This window comes from Pipra filicauda, unplaced genomic scaffold (genome assembly GCF_003945595.2).
Source record: "Pipra filicauda isolate LSUMZ 115617 unplaced genomic scaffold, ASM394559v2 scaffold167_size3244652_pilon, whole genome shotgun sequence".
NCBI classification, from domain to species: Eukaryota; Metazoa; Chordata; class Aves; order Passeriformes; family Pipridae; genus Pipra; species Pipra filicauda.
In genome coordinates, this window is record NW_024104184.1 from 224,659 (window position 1) to 247,811 (window position 23,153).

The 23,153-nt window shown below is 40.3% G+C and overlaps 1 protein-coding gene across 1 annotated transcript in view; it reads right to left on the reverse strand.

Annotated features, from left to right (window-relative positions):
• Positions 1–23,153, reverse strand: part of GRAMD4 (GRAM domain containing 4) — a 76,194-nt gene that overhangs the window by 45,055 nt on the left and 7,986 nt on the right. The window contains exon 2 of the mRNA XM_027731933.2: positions 6,185–6,395. Within this exon, the coding sequence (XP_027587734.1) occupies positions 6,185–6,395 (211 nt within the window). The remainder of the gene's footprint in view (positions 1–6,184; positions 6,396–23,153) is intronic.

Genomic DNA, 23,153 nt, shown 5'->3' on the forward strand with positions numbered 1-23,153 from the left:
CATTTCCCATTCACCTCTGCCTTTAGCCAGAGAGGTGCAACAGCTCCAGACACTGCTGAAGAGTAACAGAGCCTGTTTTCAGATGAGCATGTCAATTAACCTCTGTGTTGATTTCTTATCTATAGAACTGGGTTGTATTTATTTACACTGCAAGGTTTAGTGCTATCACTTGCCAGACACTTGGAGAGCCCCAAGGAGGATGGTGTGGCAAAAGTCGAACAGCAGCACCCTTACAACACACTCCACAGGCAGGCACAAGGAAAGCGAGGGAGGGGAGAAAGAAGAAACAGGCTAAAAAATATCTCAGCATATCCAAATTTTCATCCTCATTGAAGATACTCAAGATATTTCACCCAAAGTTGTGCTACATTTCAGAAATCCATCTGGAGAACCAACTCTGCTTTTCCTTCTTCAGAGATGTTAAGTCATTAATTAAAGCCCAGCACACCTTGACTGTGCCTCTTAGAAGAAAGGAAAGAGCAAGAGGTGAATAGCACTCAGGAGAGTGATATCAGTTAACATGACTCATTCTGAAAGTTTTCAAATGTGTTTATCTGCTTAAGCATTAGATTTTCAAGCAGCCTGACATCCGTTGATAGGTTAAAAATCAGGAGGTACAGATCTTCAAACTAAGTACAAAAGGTTAGAATGACCTTGTAACGTAGAGAGAAAAAGAGGAAAAAAAATCCACTAAATTAAAACATAAGGCTGCTTGCTAAGAATACTAGGAGCAAGATCATGTAATTATCATGTAACAATAATATAGTTTAACCAGAGTAGTAAGATACACAGTAACACAAGTTTGGTGGTAAATAAAGCACCAATTTCCAAAACTGGCATCACCATAATATTTTATGAACACTGTTTAGAAGTGTTCAGAAAACTAAGCACACCCGGGACAGCGATATGAGAGATATTTAAGCAGATGTTTCTTTTTGTCTCAGAAATTTTTTCCCACACCAACACACCTAAGATGACAAGAAATAAAGTCTCTACATTTGCTGACGGTCTACTGCCTACCTCTGAATTCAAAAAGCCCTTCTGTCTGAAGTTAGCATAACTGACTCAATTCACAAGTTAACAAAATCCTTGTATTAATTCCAGCCTTATCTGGGTAAAGGTTTCTCCTATCTGTTGCCTCTGTAGGACAGCACTGGGACTCAGGCTGAAACAACTACACTGTACTGTACAGATGTCCTTTCTAGTTTCTGATTCACAGGAAAAGCCTTGAAGGCTTCTGCAGATTTCTGCTTTTTCTTCTTCCTCTCCAGCTTTGACAGTATTTGACACAGGAGCCCTTTTAAAATGCTGGCAATCGCTATTACTTAGCCAAGACCATGCACAAGGCCTGGCAGTGCCCAGGAAGCCAGAGAAATGCCTGAGGTAAGCGTGGAGTCAGAGACAGAGGGGTTAAAGGAACATTTCTGATGATGACAGACTCTCTGTAACCCATTATCAGAGTTCAGGGCTGCTGCTCCAAGCCACACCCAGCTCCGGGTCTAAAATCACATCTCCTCACCAAGGTTTTTCAAACCATCTGCAGTTTAGGCTTTTCATAAAGCACTTCCCAGCCCAAGAGTTCTCTGCCTTCCCTCTCCAAACTCCCTTTATCCTGTGAGCCCTGGGATTTTGTTCTGTGTGCTGAGCACCGACACCACTGCCACTGTACAGCCACAGAAAGGGTCTAAGTCACTTAACCAAGCAGATGTGGATCTGTCCTCTCCATCTGCAGCACAGCAAGTTTCAGCATCATACAGAAATAAAAATGGCCAACTCTCTCCTAATTTTCTTCCACAACATCATATGTACATGGATGACTTTTCTCTAGGAAGATATAACAAAACAGTTGTCTCATTTCCAAGTTTGTAATTAGCCTGGAGAGGAATAGTTCTCAAACACAGAGGAAAAGGAGCAATGAGGACAAGGCATGGCAACCCCAGGGGCATAACCATCCACCCAAGTCACTCCTCAGGGCCCAGAAAGTGGCTGGAACACAACACAGGTAGTTTGAAATACAGAATCTTAGCTTGCATTCACAGCTTGTCTTGAGTTTCTCAGCTCACACTTCATGTGCATTTTCTTACTTCAAATTATGAAAGAGTTCCCCATGAATGCTGCATTTACCTGCTGTAAGAAAAGGGAAAACTCAACAACACTGTTTAAGAGTGAAGGCATCTGCATGAGTAGTTAATGCTTAGTAGCTATTCTTGGAAGCCTGCCCATATTGGAAGTCTCCTAAAACACAGCTATATTCTACATAAATTTAAAAAAATCTAGTGCTAGTCAGTTTTAGAGACTTGAACATCTTAACTGTAATGTTTGCATCATGCTTCATACCTCCCGAGCATCATGTTTTATACCTTACAATCACTGTAAATGAGGTGACCGATGCAGCAGCATTTAAGTTTTAACTGACATGTCAGGAAAAGCCAAGCTGTACTACAATTAAATTAATGTTTTCTGTACCACAATAACTCAGATTTAATCCTAGCATACTGGCAGGGAACTTGCGTTAAGTAGATTAGATTGCTTTCAGTACAACATGCCAGGTACAAGAGAGATTTGACTTGTAATTCTCACTGCCTCCACAGGTTTAGACACAATTTGTTCTTTTACTCCTCTGCAAATGGGATGGTATCTCCTCTGCACCACGTTCATTCATATACCTGTACATAGAACTGAATCTTTTCTCCGCTTTCGTAAAAATGGGACATGGTGGCACTGAATGAAGGGGACTTTAATTACTGAGAAAGCAACATTACCTCAATTTCCAATGTCACAACAAGTCAAATGCTAATATGTTCACAATTAGGAAGTAAGAATGGACCAAGTTACTGCCTCTACCTATTTTGCACTTGTGGTGTTTCTACATACCTACAGTGTTGAATGTTCTTGCTTTAAAAAAACCAAACAATCACCTATGGTAAAAAGGGAAGGAAGGAAGAAATCCAGGAAGCCATTCAAGAACTAAAAGAGATGTTTAGCAAAGAGTTAAATTTGTTAACCAACATTGCTGTCTTGGCAATGATCTGATCACAGTGCCCAAATACTCACAGAGATCTAAGAAAGTATTTGCTATCCAAGGCATTATCTGGTAGTTGGGGCACTTAAATGAGAGGGGGGAAAGTACCCACACAAGCTAGCAGCCAGCATGTAAGCTGAGTCCAAACTAGTTCAAATTTGGAGTAAGACACTTTTTGAACAGAAGAAATCACTGAGAAGAATTGAAAGGAAAATATAAATCCTTCCAGACCCAGGGCCCTCCTGTCAGGAGCTGTGTGCTCTACCCAAACACAGATTAGGATGTTTATTATTGAACTAAATAGGTAAAGCTCACAGTTTTAAGATAAAGAATACGAGATGACCTCATCTGGCCATCTTTTCTGTCTTTTCACAGTGTAAATTTTGCACGTGTAACTTCGGTAAGATACGTTGGGACTAAGTGCCACTGCTGTATCTGTGGCCTGAGACTGAACATTCACTTCACTTGCAGGAGATGCACAACAGAGGATGATGCTCTTCTTGGCAGATGATCGGGGCTCTGCAATCACAAGCTTTTATGACAGGGTTTTTTACTCTAAAAGATCCATTTGGGTCGAGTTCCTGCTTGTCAGGTTCAGATACATATCTAAAGAAGAGGCACCTAATGTGCACATTTCTAAGTGCACTGCAAACCCATGAGGCAAAGAAGGACCCTTCATTCATATGACTGCACTGTACTGTTCTAATAGACAGAGATCTTTCTTTAATGACTCCATAACGATTAATACACCAGACAGGGGCAGGGAAGTAGAGGGGCAGAGATGAAGCCTTTGTCAAGGGAATGGTTGACAGATGCAGATAAGGGGACCAGGACTTTAATTTTGCATGCATATGTTCAGTTATAAGTCACCAATTTCCAAATCACAAGTTCTGTACTCAGATTTCAACAGAAACAATGAAGCAACAAAAGTGAAAGCACAGTACAGCTCACATTTATCTGAAAAGATATGCATTAGCTTTTGTGTGCTTTCAACATTTCCCTAAGGTATTAAACAGGAAGAAACCAATAAGACTTGGTCTTCTTATGATCAGTGCAATAGAACTATAATACTAAGTTGCTAACAGAACCTTTAAAAGAAAACAAATCTGTAGACATGCAATTTAAGATTTGAGTTTTAGATACTGAAAATTAAAACCAATTCAGATACAATTCAATCGTATCATCTCAATAAGAGAGACATAATTCAGAATTGCCCTGTTCACATGATCTCAACCAGTATTTTAATACTGATTTAAATACATAAGCATTACTTTCTTTATTCTTGGCACCTCTGCAGCACAGGGGATTATTTCTTCTCCCTTCATTTTACAGACGGACAGTTCCCAGAGGTCTGTGAGGCCAACTGCTAATCCCTCAAATTTCCCATCTGAAATTTATCCCTGAACGTCAGACCTCTTTGCTCATACCAATTTGCTTATTTTGCTCATATCTTTAACACAGTTGCTGCTCCTAGGCTGTTACTCCACTGCATTTGGAGTTCCCAAATATCAGGAGTGGGGCAAAACAAGTTTGATGCTGTTGCTGCTTTCCTCTCTCCCTTTCTCCCTGTTTTTTAAAGAACTGTACTCAACTGTATCCCAAGGACTTAGATCACAACAGCCTACTACAGTATGTAAATTAGCCAGAAAGCAAAGTGTTTCTCTTCAAATTCCCTTCTCAGCACACAGAGCTCAACATTTTGAGAAATCAGAGACCATCACTGCAGATGTGTAGCCATAAGGCTTTTATAATTATTCAAAACTGTAGGTTTTACCTTGATGTTCCCTCCTTACCATCCTAAAGCTACTATTCCCCTGAAGAAATATAGAAGATAGTATCTAGAGTTTAAGTAATCTTTCTGTAGCCTCTAGCTCTGCCATCCAGATACTTCTGTTTAGATACAAAGGGCATCTAATATATACCCAGATATAAACATAATGCCTTAAGTTTAATGAAAAAAGTATTTACCTATAAAAACCTCAGAAGATAAAACGTTAGAAGGGCAGTAGCAGAGATTACTCCCAGTACACACAATACTTACATCTTAACGAACGACAGATGTCTTCAGTAGACTAAATGGCATTTAACAGACTTACTTGTCTCAGATGCTTGAGAATTTGCATACAACAGACTTTCTGTGACCAAAACATGCTCTGTCATTACCACCTGTTTGTTCCATGACCACAGGAAAAACATTCTGGCAAAAAGGCTCTTTATAACCAGAACTGTATGTGGTACCATAGAAGCCCACTTAAATTTAAAAAGCTAATATATACAGAAAAAGCTGCCAATCTCAAAGCAGATACATAAGCATATACGATTTGAAGTCTTTTAGTTTAGAATTTGCTGTGAGCAAGCCCTGTGCTCTTAGAAACGAGCCTTCAGACAACAGTCTGATCACATTTTGGGGACAGAAACTGCACAGTACATTTCCAAATAGGGTGATATAAATCCTGACTTCCAAGTCACATTCTAGAATACAGTTAAATAGACAAATCTGAATTTAGATTGTAGCATTCCAAGCTCAAGGATCCTTAGCCATTTTTTAACAGTTAAAGCAGGATTTTATTTTACTTTTTAACCAATATTTAACTCTTCCTGAAACAGTGTCTTTTAAAAAGGTAGGTCTGTTTGGGTGCTCCCACTTACAAGCACCAAAAAGTTTAGTTTAAACCTGCTGCATAGGTTTAAACCAACTCAGTAGCATGGAAGCATTACTGGGTACAACACTGCAGTGGAGAACAATGTGGTGTGACCCTGCAGTGAAGCCAACAGAAGCCTTATCCGTACAGTCCTGGACACTGCCATTTAAGCAGACCTGAGCTCCTAAGACTGAACAGTTGCCTTTCCTTTTCATGTGTTCATTCATAATTCAACAAAACAAATAAAACCAGAGAACATTCAGAAGCACACCCAAGGTTAACAAACCTGTCAACCCACAATATCTAAAATAAAAAGTAGGTACAGGGAACCGTAATACTAAGAAATTAATTTATCCTTCCACAAAATGGAAGACTATTATTGGAAGGTTGCTTCCTAGTCCAGAAATCCTCAAGTGTTAAATCCAAAATATAAGGATAAAGAATTATTAATTTCTGTTATTTTCTGCCTCAGAACTATAAAAACTATAAAAATAATTATATACTTAAATGAAGTACTTACAGGGTCTCTCAGCTCTTCATTGTCTCGAGCTGACGTTCGAGGTATTTTCACCGGAATTTCATCTCCACATTCAGTGTCTGAAGCATTTGGAGACTCTGCTAAATCAAGTAACTCATCTCTCTTGTGACCTCTGAACCTTATTTTGTCCAACTTCTTTAGCATGTTCAGCACTGCACTTTTCTGCTTTACCTTAACATGACGGTTGGAGTCTCTGCAAGATCAAGACATCAAGAGTATTTTAGAAAGCTTGCAATAAACCTAAATAAAGACATTCTCATCATTAACTACTCCCAACCATCTTTCAAGGGCCTTCCTTCAAGGGCCAGTGGATGAAAAACGTGGTGCAGCTTAGCTTTTTAATAGGCATTTTTTTCCACAGTGTAACAAATGCATGGTTTGTTTTTCAGTAGTTGATGATTTACCCTCTTCCCAGACCATTATGGCCTCTTTCTCCTGGCTATTTTTAAAGCAAGTCAGAATAGGCACAAGGTAACAACCTGCACTCCAAAGTTTAGGAAGTCAGTTCCTAACAGGTCACATGAAACAAAAATAGTTTAGTTGGTAAGTCCACATTCTTGAACTTGGGATGTTTCTAATCAAAGACATGAAAATCCACTCAGCTTCACAAACAATCTTTAAATTCCCAGACAAACTGGAGCAAAATAGTAAAGATGCTATGATATCTCCCTACTGCTTCAGGCTAAGAAAACAAAGTAGCAAGGGTTTACTGAAGAAAGCCACTAGACAGATCCATGCAGAAGATCCCACCAAATGCTAGAGACTTTTGAAACAGACTATGAACATTCAAATGCACTGTCAAAATCCTTCAAATTACCACAACTGAAAATCTTGTATATCCCTTGCTAGATTTTTATTACTCTCTTCGAGGTGCAAGCGAGAATCACTTTATTAGTGATGTTTTCGCAATTTTTTAGGACTAGTAGGATGGCTAAAATTTATTTTACTGTAAGAGAAACACCATAGTCAGTATTTTTGCAGGTGCCACAACATCCAGAGGAATGAGAAATGCCCAGGACATTTCACTTCCAGTGACAGTATTTGACGTGAGCAATTCTTAAATTCTAAATCTTAAATACTACTGGGGGAAGCATTTTGCTTTTTAAAAGACAACAGAAGAAAGCTTAATTTATGTACGTAAACTCATTGTAATGATAGCTTTCCAAGACACTGCACTGTATAATTTCTGATTTAAACCAGACCTGCCAAACTGGTCCCATTCAATGAATCACACTCGGTACTAAAGGTCCCAAGTTCCATCTTTAAAAAGAAAAAAAAAACCCAACAGTTAGTTCCTTTTTCCTGCCACTTCAGCAATCTAACACTCTGGCCATTTATAACAAATCAGCCACAATCTTCTCTCCTACAAACACTGTTCCTCAGCTCACAGAGTTCCATTTGGAGAATGATTCAATGCTCTAATAAATGGATTTTTAAAAATTTTGAGGCACTTGTTCCTGTTACTACCCTTTTGTCCTCTGTGGTCAGCACCACCATCCTCTTCATTAAAAGTCATGTTTTGCTTCATGGCACATCATCCCAGGCACTGGTGTGAGATGAAAAAGCAAAGGCAGATTCAGACACACGTCACTTCAGGAATATAAAGAGCAAAATAGAAGAGCCTTTCCCTACCACAGCCTTTGCACCTGAGGCAATTCTCACCTCCTTACACAAACCTCTTTTCAACAGAGCTCTTCAACTTTCCTTATGAATTCTCTGCTTACCCTAACACTTTGGCAGTGACTATTCACAGCAAGTTCAAACTGGATCATTCACTTCAAAATCTGCCTGAGTTTGCACCTCTGCCAAGGTTTATTAGCACCCTTCAATTAAATACAGAAGTTTTAAACTAATACAAATCCCCTACAGTATAGCTCACAAAAAAAACCCCATAAAATTCTTCCTTTATCAGAGATGCTTAAAGTTGCAGCCCTGTGTTTAATCTATCACTTAGAGAGAATCACTTGTGGTAACTCACACCAAGGTTATTTTCTATGAACAGCTTTTCTTTGAAGTTCTTTTGCTTGTCAAAGCTAAGTTTAAAATAGAAACACTTCTTGCTCATTCACTGACTATTTGATGAAGAAACATTTCAGCTATCACATCCAGAAATATCTCTAGGCCCTTCTATTAATAGCAACTAGGGAACAAATCGTATTAGGGAAGTTCAAACCTCTGATAGGCACCGGTACAACTGTATTGCTCTCCTGCCCATTGCAATGATCTCCATCTACATTCAACCAGTTTTACACACCATGTAAGAAACCTACAGCAAAGCAGCTGCAAACCAAACCCTGTCTGTTCATCATCCACACTGCCACTGCTAACAATACTGTTACACGAAGAAATAATAAAGCATGGTACAGTGTTATTCCTTTTCTGGTTGGCACCCATCAGCCCATACCAACATGAAGGACGAGTATGCATCCCATGCCCTCTCCATCCCTCTTAAGGATGGAGCCATTACTCAAGGCTGCAGATAAGCATTGTTGTCCTGGATAGAATCAGGAGTCCTTGGCATTCTCCTGTTAAAATCACATTTATCTATCACTCCTCAAAGCCAAGAGCTGGATCTCGACATCTTCTTACAGCACTTCAATGGATGTTTCAAGATCCAAATTCAGTTTTCTTTCCCCTTAGCATAGATTCACATTCACTTATTATACAAAAGAAATGAGAAATGTCAGAAACATCTTGAGACAGAGCAATCTCCAATCGTTCCCATCAAGCTTTGAATCAAGAATGAAAAACGCACAAGGCCAGTGAAAAAGCCCATCGAGATAACTGCCTGGAACGGACACCATCTGGGAAATTAAAATCATACACTCCAGTCTCATCCTAGGATAGTTCATACATTTCAGCCCTAGGTCACAGAATAACCTGGCCAACAGATTACCCATGAACACATTTATGGTATTTTTTACTCACAAAACTGAGGTACTTACCCTTATGTGTGTTACCACACAGCCTTTTAGAAATGCAAACCTTTCTTTAAATCACTCCACTGAATGGAGTCAGCTTAATTCTGAGGCTAGCAAAACAGAGATGCCATGAGGGTCAATATTTTTAAAGGATTATTCAGTAGGTTGACCATTAAAAGAGGAAATAGTAAAGAATCACATTCCAAGGCACTTTTAAAGCGCTTTATATAACAAAGCTGTTATATAAAAATATCTTCTCTGTTAAAATTTAAAAATAATAAGATCATTTTGTCTAAAAATTGTTTTGTATGTACCAGGCTCCTAAATTACCTACAGTTACATTACACGAACCTAAGCAAAAAAGTAAGCTTGCCAATAAGCTCCTATAGAAACTCATTATCTGGCCTCCAGCCAAATGCTGGATTTAAAACAGACTCTTTTTTGTCAGCAGCCTGTTCTTGCAACTAGCAACTTTTTTTTAGATAAAGATCAATAAATATGGCGACATTTCAGCAGTTTCAGGCTCCGTAGGTAAAATGAGTCTTGGAGATTCTGTATTCCAAGTGACTTGAATCAAATTTAGATAAGCTTGAGGGAGTTTTTATAAAATGAAAGACGAGAATCTGATCTAGAATTTGATTTATTGTAAAATATAGTAACTAAATATCAAAACACTTGCTTCACCATCATAGCTATTCATCCCTCACCTTCTCCCATCTCTCCATCCTGACTCATCCCTACCCAAACACCCCTTCTGGACTCAGCTGGTTCAGCTGTAAGTTTCAGGTTGTTTCTAGTAACTCCCCATACCCACAGCATCAAAACCACCCTGTAGTTTTGCACATGTGGAGCTCAGAGTGCAAAGGCAGACCCACATCTCCCTCTGCTTTCAAACTAACTACTGATAAATATTACAAAATTCTAATAAAAATACAAATATTTTAACTCCATGTGTTTTCAATTGTCATTTCCCAACACTTTCATACATGTGACAATAATTGCTCTCACTACCATACAGCAAACAAGCTATAAGTGAGAATTAAGACTGGTATCATGCTTGCAAATCAACTTGAGCAAAATAAAATCCAATCCATGCTCCCCAATCAAGCTTATTTCTGCATACAAACACCCTACCATTAATGCAAGCAACAAAAGACATTCCCCACACTCAATGCTACAGCAGAAAGCGCTGCAGAGCACAGTAAGGCAGGCGCTGACTCTGCAAGAGTGATTTACAGCCAACTTTGTTACAACTCACCCAGATCTAATAATAGTAGCAGGTCCTCAATCATAATACAGTAAGGATATCTTACATTAACATGCTTACAAACCAGGCTATTCAGGCATCCAGATTTTTAAGAAAGCAGCTTGCTTTCCTCTTGTTTTACTAGTAGATGTCAAACCAGCAAAATTAAGCAGCAGCCTGTAAAAATGATCCCAAAGTCCTAAACCATAAAAAACTCCCTAGGAAACAGTTTATGTATACAGGGTTTGATTAGCCCTATAGGTCTATATTTTCCACACTCAAAAAAACCTCAAACTAAAATAATCTTTAAAGATATTTTTTATTTGCCATTAATATCTAGTTGCTAAAGCAAATCCTTCAAGCCTGAAGTTTTATTCCTTTTACAGAGGGCCAAGGAAGAAATAACTCTATTTGGACCTAATATGTGACCCCTCAATTAACTCCCAAATAACTGTCAGATGTTCATTTTAAATGAAATGAAACCCAAAAACCCAAACCAACATACACACATTCCAAATTTATACTAAGAACAGAAAAATCAAGTTTTCCCAAACTTTCACATAAAAATCATACGGAGATCTACAACAGCTTTTTCTGCCTATTTTACAGAGAGGCTTCAGTAAGGAGACAACAAGCTTCCAGGGAATGAGTCATCCCACCTGTGCAGTCTGGAGGCACTTGGTTATGAGGCTTTTTCCTATGGACAACCTCTCCACCCCTTCAAGTCACTGCTCCCCCATGCTCTGCTCTTGCATGAACGTGGAAGAGGTTGGGATGCACAAGGGAAAAGGGAACTCAGGGAAGGGCAGCACCCAGTGTACCACTATGTCTAAAATCTCACCCCAGTCTCCTACTCTCAAACCCTAATGGCTTGTGGGTTTTGGTTTTCTGTTGTTGCATTTAGTTTTCACACATGAATACACTGAATCAGAGCATGTGGCCTGGTAGACCAGGCAGAGATTGAACAGCTAAATTTTCATGTGCACTTTGTTAGATAAAGGGCTCTGCTTCCCAACACGGGGTTCAGTTTTCCTTAGCTGTTAACAAAACACAAAGCTGCTATTAACAAAACACAAACCTGTTACACAAAGTCAAACAGCATTGCCCCAGAAAGTGTTAGTCTGAAGCCTGCGGGAAAAACAAACAACAAAAAACCCACTAAAACATCATGGATGAATTTCATCCCAGGTCAAAAAGACCCTACAAGACTATGACACAGTATGGTAACCTTCAAAGCACCCATGTTCTTTTTGCTAGAAAAACAGCTTTTCAGAAAGCTGAATATGACACTGCAAATCTAACATTTCCCTCATATCTCCTTCATATTCTCCTTTCAATGTGAAAATATGTTTCTGCAGAAGTCCAAGGTAAGAGCCCTGGTATCCAAGAAAAGCCAGGCTGTGTGTGGACAAACAAATACAGACATAGTCGTCAACACAGGGATGTTTTGGTCTTATCATGAGGGAATGGTGCGCAAATTGAGGCAGTGGAAGGTATCGGGATTACATGAGGTATTCATTACTTCTACACTCCTGCATATTATCCTAGCAGCTGACAGGAGAGCAGGAACCCAACAAGACACACCCAATCCATCCACATACCAACTGATACTGAAAACAAAGCTTGGCATGTTTTTTTCTGGATGTCAGACTAAAACTGGAAGCCGCAGTGAGTACATCTAAGTCTACAACAGATTCACAGTCCAGCTCTATATACTGCTCTGTGCAAAAAGTTCCCTCTTGCTACGTGATTTTTTCCCCCCAATTTCTCATTTTAATGAACAGAATCTCATTTCAAGTCACTGTCTGAACATTTTGTACTTATTAATATTTAAGAAACTCACCAGAGAAAGATCAATTGACTGCACTTGAGAGCTCCTTGTCTGCCAGCTTTTCAGAGAATCACATAATGGGTCAGGTTGGAAGGGATCACAGTGGGTCATCTGGGCCAACCTCCCTACTCAAGCAGGGTTATCCTAGAGCACAGGATAAAAGAAGAAAAGCACACTTTTCTTCTCCCTGTGCACACACTTCTCCCATATTGCTCTCCAGAAGGCTCACATGTGTGAAAAAAGCTAAACCTTAACCACAGCATCTCTCCTTGAACAACAGGAAGTGGTTTCGTAAAGGTGAAGTTGGCACCTTTCAAGAAAACTTTACATTAAGCTCAACTCAAAGAGTCGTTCAGCACACAGAAGGGTCACAAACCTTGCTCAATGCAGCTCGTTCATGAGCAGCACCCACATGAGATCACCCAGGACAATGCAACATTTTAAATTCTCTATATAGAATGATGTCATCATTTCTCATTGGAAACCAAGGTACAGCAATACTTTGGGTCAAACATCCAGATGGATTGGCCAAGAGCAGCTTACAAACACTTTGTGAATGTTACAAGCATTGCACAAGTGCCCTCAATATCTGACATCAACAGACACGCAAACAAAACTTCAGAGCTGAGCTCTCCCCACGCTCAACACAACAGGTTCATCCTGAAATACTAGTCACTACCTCGGAGTCACAGTCTGGTAAAGTCTTCTTCCAGTAACATCACTTTTGGCTTCAGGGCCATAATATACCCAGAACAGACTGCTTGCTGGTTTTGAGGAACACCTACTAAAAGCTCCTTTCAGGGTCAGGAGTCCTTAGGAATCTAGAGACAGGCTAGACAAGATAGGGATAGGTTAGGGGGATAGATTCTGTTGGGGTTTTTTCTCATGAGAGATGAAGTTATTAGTTAGGCTACCTATGAAGAAACATTATGTTTAGTAATTAAGGTTTATTTTTCCTTTAAACTTAAAGGGAGTTGAACAAAAGAAAAAAAAATCCCACCCGAATCACTTCTACTTTATTCCTCTGCTGGCAGAAGCAACACTCGATTAATGTGGGTTGGGAAGCAGCAGGAAGTTGTGCTTTGGTGTTGTAGGCTTAATTAGATGCAGCTATTAATTAAGCATCAACTCTGAAACAATTTAAATTGTCCACTGACTGGGGGAGAAGAGGAAGAAGAAAAAAGTGGAAAGCTATGTAACATGAGCTATGGTACAACACAGGGACTGGAGACAGAAGTTCAACATACTGATCTCAACTGCCACTGGTGAGGTTGTCACAGCAACCATAATGCAGCTTCATGAATATGCATTACGCTAAAATCTATTTTTTTCCCCCAAAGAGACTAACGTGTCGTTCAGCTCACAACATGATGCTGCCTGGGAGACAAATCCGAGTTGCACAATAGAAGTGACTTGTCTTCAAAACCTTCAGCTTGACTGCTGCAAACAGAAAGGGCTGGGGGAAGAGGGGAGACACAGAGCACAGTGGCGTGGGGCTGTAGGGCTCTCTTCCATACCTGCCTCAGACAGAGGGCACTTTAGACATATTTGGCAAACATTTTAAGGCAAACGTTCCCAAAATGCGCTGTTCCATCCCCGCAAAGTTGCAGACCTGTGCAAAGCATCAGCCTTAACCCCTCAAGGACCTAAAGACCAGCCCTCCAGTCAGACATAGGCAGTGGTATCAGTGACCCTACACAGAAGGATAGAGAAAGAAAGAGGAGTTGCTGCTCAGTACCCAAGCCAGCCGAAACCGGAGGCCTTGGCTTGACCACCACTGGAAAATTGTGGGTGGAGGGGGTTACAACAAAAAATCCCAAACCACACACACATATCTATCCAGGTCACACAGCAGCGCAGAAACAAAGGGCAGTAACTGTTTCCACTGAATAGCTGTGGGAGTTGTACTTCCCACTTAGCTCCCCACTTAAGGTAACACCTCTTCCGTAAACTCATAGCCACCCTACACATCTCTGTCTCTCATCTGTCGGTCATCATGAACCTAAAATTAGCAAGCTTTGTTAAATTAATTTGTCTGTAAATTGGAAATGTTAACTCCCAAATAAGGAAGATAAAGCTAATTTTTCCTCAAGACATGCGTGTGGGAGAAAATAAAAGCCACACCAAAAACTCTGCATGAAAAAGACTGCCTGCAGAGGAGGGAGGAGTCACCAGTTCAAGCCATGACAGATATTCTGTGAAAGGGGTAGCATGTAATGATAGTAATAAAAGCCTATCGCAGTGGAGGTGAACCCCTCCCTTCCTAGTCACCCACTGGGTCCTCCTTTGCTGCCCTCATCCTCCCTGCTGTGTACCCATCCCAATTCCAGAGGAGCCCAGCCAACCCTGAAGCTGACTTGATCACAGGCTGACACCAAAGGGAGTAACCCCGTTCACTTCTGCCATAGCCTTTATGTCACTCGACCATTCATGCAGTTTATCAGCTCACTGCTGATGCAACTAATTTTTGTGTTTGTTTTCTGGCAAGGTCAGTCTAATCAGAGCAGACAACGATGCAGTCTCACTTGGGGTGGCACAAGCTATTAGAGCTGTCGTGACTCTCACACAGAAAATATTTGTGGTGGCGGGCAGAGGAAGAAAGCATCCCTTTACAGCGACCACTTGCACTTAAATGAGGTGAAACGACTTCAAAGTCTCACCATAAAGACATTGGTTACAAAGCTACCATAAGGCACATTTCAGACACTGGACACCAGAACTTCAGTCCCTACTCTGAAAGACAGGGGAAGAGTTTGTCACAGCTTGGCATTCACAAAAGCTTTTTTTCTGCTTCCTTGCTCTGAATTTTGTCTACTAGTCAAGGGTAGAGCTGAGGGTGAAGACAGGAAGATGAACATCACCAGCTCAGCAAGAGCCTCTGCATACAAGGAGGCTCAGGCAGCTCAGGTTTGGATGGGCTTCAAAGAGGTAAAAAGCTGGGGCACAGAGGAAGCGCTGCCCTAAGCAAGCACCACAATTCTGCCTATAAAAACAAAGACGAAGGGGTGACAGATGGGAGAGAAGGACGGGACACAACTAACAGAGGGTGAGATGATCGCAGAGGTCTTTTCCAACCTAGCTGATTCTGTGAAAATTAGGCTATCACTGCATTTATCTCTCTTCCACTGTTCAAATGGAAAATGTAGGAAGCCTAGCTTGACAAAGCACTCAGAATAAAATTGGCCTTTCACAACCTACTTTAAAGTAAATATTTAAAGTCAGAAGAACATATACTGGCATAGAACATCTTATTCAGACTAACAGGTTTATTACAGAAGGTAATCACTAACTGTTTAGAAAGTGTGAGTCCTGCCAGCCCTGAAGAGTTTTAATTCTATCCCTTCAAGTAAAAAAAGGGCAAGTTATTGAGACCTGTTTGACGCTAAGTTTTTCATTACCTCAACTGCATGTTCATCATCTTCAGATAGTAACTACAGATAAAACAGAGAATGGAGGTACTGCTAAGAAAAAGTGACACTGTGGAGATGAGCCGTAATCCAGGCTTAGAAAAAGTCATTTGAGAACAACCTTCCAAGGTCTACAAAGAATGGCTTGGACCTAGCAGGTGTTTCAATGAGAGGACTCTAGGAAGCAGGCATCTGCTCAGGGTGTCTCATCGTACCTCACTCAGCAATCTTTGAAAACAGAATAAAGGTATATTGCATTGCCCAGTTTTGAAGAATGACTATGAATTCCTTTTTGTTGTGTTTATAAACAAAGAGGTACCCATTTGAAGCAGGACGCAGGCCACAGTTAATGACTGCAGCCTGACAAATCTCTGCTGTGCGTGCACCTCCACTGAGCACAGCTGAGAGCACACAACCCAGTGCTGATGAGAAGCCTGTCTGAGCCCTCACCAACATCTGGACCTCACATAGGCAACTTGCAGGTTTGAGTAACACTTTCCATGTGCCACAGTGCCAAGTTCCCTCTGCATTACAGTTTCACTTATGGCTAGACCATACAGCAGGAATCACTATCAGGCAAAGACCACAGACCTACAGCTGCTGTGCTACATATACAATGTAAATAACTCCCTTACCTTTTTGTTCACTAAGCAACCACAGGGCAGGGTTCATGCTCTCCAAATTGTTCAGCTATCAGGGCACCTCACTGAGAACAAGACTAACAACCAGAGTAGAGCAAGATGGTCTATTTTGAAGGGCTTCCCTCAATTTAGGCAGACAATTTAGCAGAAGCCAGCATTAGAACTTTGTGAGTATCCACTTAACATGAAACCATCCGGATGCAAGTTTTCAGAGTAAGATTCCCAGGATGCAGTGATTTTGTGTACAACACTTTGTAACTCGCATCTGCGAGTTTTAACTATTCTACTGCTGATCTGAGAATTCATTAAGCCTCTGAAATGTCTATATTGCAAAAAAATCTCCCCTCATGGGTAAATAAGTTGAACATTGCTGTTCTGTGAAGAACTACAAAGCTACAGCTGGCACATGCCAATTACAACCACCATTATAAATCCTATATACTGGTCTTGAGCTTACAAAGAATGTGTGTAATCCCCAAATCACATACACTGCCATCCAAGAAGCAGAGTTGCTGCTCATTCTGTTCCTTCTCCCTTTCTCCCAACAAAAACCTGAAAATGCTTCTGAAGTTGGTGCTACAGGCACAGAAGAGAGAGCAGGAAAAAAAAACCACTCTGTAGATTATGCAAGTTTGCAGTGTTATAATTACTCATCATGTCAACTTCCATATGAAGGGGCATGAGATATTGTGTAAAAACTTGCATAAATAATGCGTAAAAGGACACGACACTATACACAAAGGAAGGAGTTATATGAGTAAGTTAAATGAAAAAGTAACAGAGAAACAGCATGTTCCATACAGTAAGTCTGGCTTCAGGCATCAGCTTAATTTCTGGCACTGTCTGTACTACACAGCCACTTGTAAAAGCCATGTAAACTATTCCTTGAAATCTTATCACAGAGTAAAAATTCAAGGTCAAGTTCCCACCAGATTGACAGAAACACGAACAGCAGCTCTGCTGGAAAGCAGCACTCTGGAAAAGCCTCCTTCATCTCACCCATACAGCCTGTCAAAAGATGAGAGAGATAATTTACTCCACGTAGAAGAGTTTGGAAATAGCAGAAGTTGCGTGACACAGGCAAGCACCAAACTTGGCCTCTAAGTATTGCAGACCCCTCCTCCATTTCTTGAGAGTGCATCCCTTTGCATAAGTTCAACTGCACTTGTTGGTACATGTGCTATAAAAAGAAGTAAATCACTGTACCCGGAAGACAGTTTGGATATCTGACCTGCAATTACTTGTTTGAATAATTAACATAGTGAAATGGCAGGCTCTGGATTGAAAGGCCCTACTGTTCAAGGTCATCTCCCTTACAGGAGCAAACCCCTACACTGTCACATTTCAAACTGCATCATTCCCACAGTAGGCAGAGTATCTGCTTTTTGTCACCATGCTTACAGTAGTAACCTAAATTAAAGAAACAACAACAACAACAAAACAAAACAAACAAAAAAAAACAAACCTCAAGCTGATATAGCCACACTAGGCAGCAGAGGGTACAATCCTGTGAGAAACCGGAGGAGCCCTCGCGAATATAATCACAATCCTGCAAATTAACTCTTTTGTTTAGTAAACTGCTTGGATATTCTGCTATAACTGCAAATTTTTCCTCTCTCATGTTGATTTTAACATGCTTTGGACAGCAAAACTCAGTGGAAATCTTTGCTATTAAATCTGATTCTTCCAAGAAGCACATGTAGTGTGGGCATCTCCTCCACAGTCTTTCCCAATAACCTCTGTACATAGCATCAACTGCTGTAAAAAAAGCCAGTTTTGGTGATACTGCTGATTGCTCTAAGTAGAAGACTGAAGGCAGACACCAGTTCAGCCCAGGAAAAGGCTGCTGTACATGCTTTGCAGCAGTTACAGCTAAAATAGGCAACTAGTGGAGAAGTATGAAGGTGAGGCTGAGCAGAGTGCATCCCTTCACCCCACCAGCAGATACAGTCAGGAACAACTGAGTGTCAGGAAGTAGAACAACCATAGAAAGAATGATGGAGCCTGTGAGTCAGACACTTGTAGAGAAATACAAGAGGGAAATTTAAAACAAAAAATTAGTTAAGCTTCCCATGCATTCTTGTATTTTCTCCCACATTTTATGAGTTTACTAAACCAATTTTATTTTGCAAACAAAACTGAAGTAACTCATGACTCAAGATACTGAACACTGCTGCAAATGAGCTCCGGCCAGGAATTGTGACCCACTCATCACACATACAGGGCAGCTCAGCTCTCCACATTCAGCAGCTCAGTACATGTGGCTGCACAGATAGCTGACAGAGGAATGGAAAGGAGACATGGAGATTTGCATCCACATTCTATGAGCAATTTTGAGGCTTCCTTAGGGAATGAATAGAGTTGAGGAAAACTACAGAAAAAATTCCATCATTTTAAGAAAACACAGAAATTAAGCATTACATAAATCTGTAGGGAAGATACAAAGCCTATTCCTAGCAAGTAAACAAGCCAGCTGAGGCTATCACCATAAGCTTACCCAGTTCTTACTACTTTGATCATATGTGTGAAAAATTAACATTTTAATAGTGCTTGTTAGTCCTATTGCTTGTTAGCAATAGTCCTGTTGCTTCGTAACTGCAGATGACAAAAAGTTATACACAGGAGTTAACAACTACATTTCTGAAGCTGCTTGAAAGAACTGCAACAAGATTATCTTAGAGTAAGTCTTTAAATAAAGCAGGGCATATTAACTAACCAGGCTCCTGTCCTCTGCCAAGGGGGAGCCTGCTGTTGGTACTCACCAGAGTACAGACATGTTCTAAGTAGCATTTCGCCTAAGAAAAGTCAACTCCTCTCTTGATAGAGCCATATTAGTATGGTTTCCACCATGTTTCAACATGAAATTTACTGGACACATGGAAAAGGAAAAAAAAAACAAACAACCCACAACTCTGCCAGTTTGGTTTTTTTGACCCCAAACATGGGGGGTAACCTATGAATCCAACGGTATTTGCACTTCATGGATCAGCTCTTTGCTTTATTAACCAAAACTGTACAAGTACCCTGATTTACCGTATTTTTTGCCTACACTATAACAACAAAAAAAAGTATTTTCTTGTCTCAAAATGTCACAAATACACTGTGAAGCCTGTCAGGCTGCTAAGATGATCCAAACCCAATGACAGCAAAGAGCAACCTGGTACATGGCTGAGACTTCGGACTCAAAATAGATTTAATTAGCACAAAGATATCAGAAGAGAGTTTAGCAACAAAGTGAAGAAACCAATAGAGAAGAAATAAGATTCTATCAGCCATCATTTCAATCAGACCAAACAAGAGCCAGCTACAGGATGGCATTTACGTCTGCCTCTAAGGCTGGGATGAGGGCCAGAATTACACTACTTGAGCTGATTTATTTATGCCATGCTGACACTTCAGTTGGCAATGATAAAGGTCCAAAGGTCAAAGTACTTTAAGGCAGAGATCCATGTAGACCACAGTGTATCTTTCCAAGCAGCTACGGCTGGGATGGGGAAGAGAGGAGAAGGGAGCATTAGTCCTTGCGCACACCCACTTGCCACCAGAAAACCACTTCACAGTTGTGCCCATTTCAAAGCTTCTGAAGTTCACAAAGGAGATTTCTGGAGAGATCCCGCCTTTCGTCATCCAACCACTCCTAAGAAATGGTGTGTTTTTCCAAGTCAAAGCCAGAGAGAAGGCAGTGGTGCCTCACAGAGAAACTGAGGCCACATCACCAGCTGAAGCCCAGAGATCACTCACAGACCACACCTCTTGAAAACTCCCTAAAGAATCTGGGGAAAGGAGTATAAACGAAGGCAGAGAGCGACATTTTTGGCACTTCTGTCAGTTTGCTAACAAGGATTTCTTCCAGCTCTAACTTATTCCCAAATACTTCAATAATAGTCACATATTTAAATCTTGGAATTTTAAAACCTAAACCATAGATTTCACTTTTCAAGAAGGATCCTAAAAGTTAATTACCAGTCTGGCTCAAATTCCAGTTTGGGATATCAAGCCTTTTGTTTACACTACACAAATGTTTTAACAGCTAAAGTCTCTCAAAGTCACAGAAACTGGGAATTCCAAGACTTTTTGCATTAATGTCAGAAGCATACTGAAGACTGCGGAATATTATGGAACCATCAGCTAGCACTGAACTCCCACTAACCTCTGATTTGTTTACATAATTGGCATAGAAGCTAAAAAAAAAAAAAAGAAAAAGAAAAAATTATACTACATTATTCTTGAATATTTCAGAGATTTCAAGAGCAAGAAGTGCCCAAAAGCAAACTACAAAGCATCAAATTTGGCGAAGGAAAAAAAAAATGAAAGAGGACACCTTTGGATTTCTTTGTTGTAGGCATCTGGAGCCTCCATCCAGCTGCAGATCTAGGCAGGTTGACTCAACTTGAGCAGGGATTTGGATGGCTGTAAATGGGAGTCTGTTCTAAGCAAGACCTAAGTCATGGAAGTTGACTTGACAACAAACAGGGACAGGATGTCTTTTGGGTGACAAGAAAAGCTGTAAATACACAATGAAGGGACAGTTCCTCTCCTAATGATATTCCTGCCAAGCCCTCCTATTTATTGGACAATACAAAAGCTTCCGAAACCAAACAGCAGTTAATCAAGGACTGTACTGGCTTTTAATTGCTGCACTCAGCCTTGATGCACCACAGCATAACAAGGGCATCAGGCTTTTCAACAGATGTACTGCAACAAGCAGAATAAAAACCACTCCCTACTAAAACCTCTCCATCAGAAGAGGCAGCCACACAACCTAGAGACATGAAAACATGTTTTTCTGAACTAGAAGACTGTTTTCCAGTAAATGGGAAGATTTCTGAGTGCCTAGGAATCACAACAGACAGTGGGATCAGAAAGCTGGGTCTGATTTGTCTATAACCAGCACTAAGAAAATTGACCATGAGCTCACATATGTACGGGGAAAAAAAGTCTTTGGATTTGGTATACAGTTAACAAGGCTACAGAAAAGGTCAGACCACTTCATACTGGTGTTCTTACACAAGGGTACATACTGGACAGTATTCACATTGCTAGTTAAGACTGCATTTTTCAAAAGAACTTTTACTTTAGGATTTGAATCTACTAGTTAGTCTTTATTTAAAAAGAAAAAAGTTATTTCAAATTATTATTAACTTGAAAGAAAGAAAATCTGCATGCTTGTAGCTAATCTACATCAAGAGTGGTGTCTGGTGCTTCCTTCACAGTTCAGAAACATCAGCCATGCATCTGCTTCCTAAACACAGTTTCTCATCTCTCATTTCAGATAATGAGCAATCTGTGGTCAGACAGCCATCTTCAAGGTCCAACCGCTTCCTAGTGTTTCCTCTAAGTATATATGCCTTTAACTGACTTTTCTTCTGACTTTTACAAAAATGCAGTCTTAGCTTCATAGCAATTTAATCAATGAATTAAAAAAACCCTAGAAAACACCCAGTGTATGTAACTACCAACATTTGGTTCTCCTGGAGCCTTAGAAAAGAGAAGAAAAAGTAAACAAAGCAAACAAGACACTCTTTTTTCTGTCAGTCCATGTCGAGTTTCCCAAAAACTCACCTAACACAATTGTTCAACAGTTAAATACACACAACATTTTTGTTCAATGAGTGAGGTCTGCTGTACTTTCATATTAGCTCTCAGATATGATGAACTTTCAGCCAGCTGAGAGGAAAGTCTTCTTCAGGGTAAAATAAACAGATGTACTTTGCTTCAGACAATAAGGAATGCAAACTGCATGGAAAGATTTTCCATGATTTAACAAAGACAATAAATTGTCACCAACAGCAGACTAATGAGTCACAGGCAACAGCTTAATACTTAAAGCTTATTGCTCAACAAAAGAATACTTATGCAATTTCAAAGTATTAATAACAAAACACAAAATGAGTTTTGAATACATCCCATAGTCTCAAACCTGGATAGCCATATGCATCCAAGTGAAATCAGAAGCAGACACTGGACACAAGCCAGGCTAGCATTCCACCAGGAAAACTGGACTGAAAATTGCTGGACATTGTTTTTTGTTCAAAAAGCGTTTACTGTCCCTGCTCTGCTTTAACAGAGGCCTGTGAAGGCCAGAGAGCTTCACTGGGCAAATTCAAACTGCTAAGCAAAGTGAGCTCCACATTCCTCCTGTAAAATATTCCAAGAAACAGTATTTGTGCTTCATTTGATTTCAATGTGTTGTCATAAAGGGATAAGTGATCCAGCGTTACTGGAAATCTTTGTTGGCAGAGCCCTCAAATTGGGGAACAGTTGCTACTGGAAGAAACAGGAAAGATGAAGAAGTATCTTTACAAAAAGTGTATTTCCTGTAAAAATATTTGCTAATACAGTTTTCTGGGGAAGTCAGAACTATCCCACTTTTGGCTGGTTATTCCCATTAGTGAAAGTAAAAAGAAAAGCTGTTGAATGCAGTCCCATAAGCAACTCCTTCAGGAAGGGTAGGCCAAGACCCTTTCATAAGCATGAAAAGTTTTTGTATTCAGAACATTTCTCTTTAACAGGACAGAGCTAGCTCCAGATAATCTGGAACAGACCACAGTCCTCACTTCTGCAGTGTTTTCCAAACTCTTGACGTTAGTTTTAATTACTGCAAGTTTCCAGGAAGCTCTTACATCTGAAGAAAACCTTGCAAGCACAGCATGCTCTAGCAGCTGGCAGTTAGTTCCCTTAAAGATCAACATGTCCAGCCACACTCTTTATGGCTTGTTGGGAAGGACATTCCTCACTGCACAAGTGCAGGTGATCTCACAGAGCTGCTGAGACCATGCAGGATTTTACACAAAATCAAACCACATTTTCATACAAAAAGTGATCTCGACACTTGGAGGTACCTTTTGGGTCACTTTGTAGCCTTTAAAAGGAGTGTAAAGATCTTGAATAAAAGCACTGCAGAA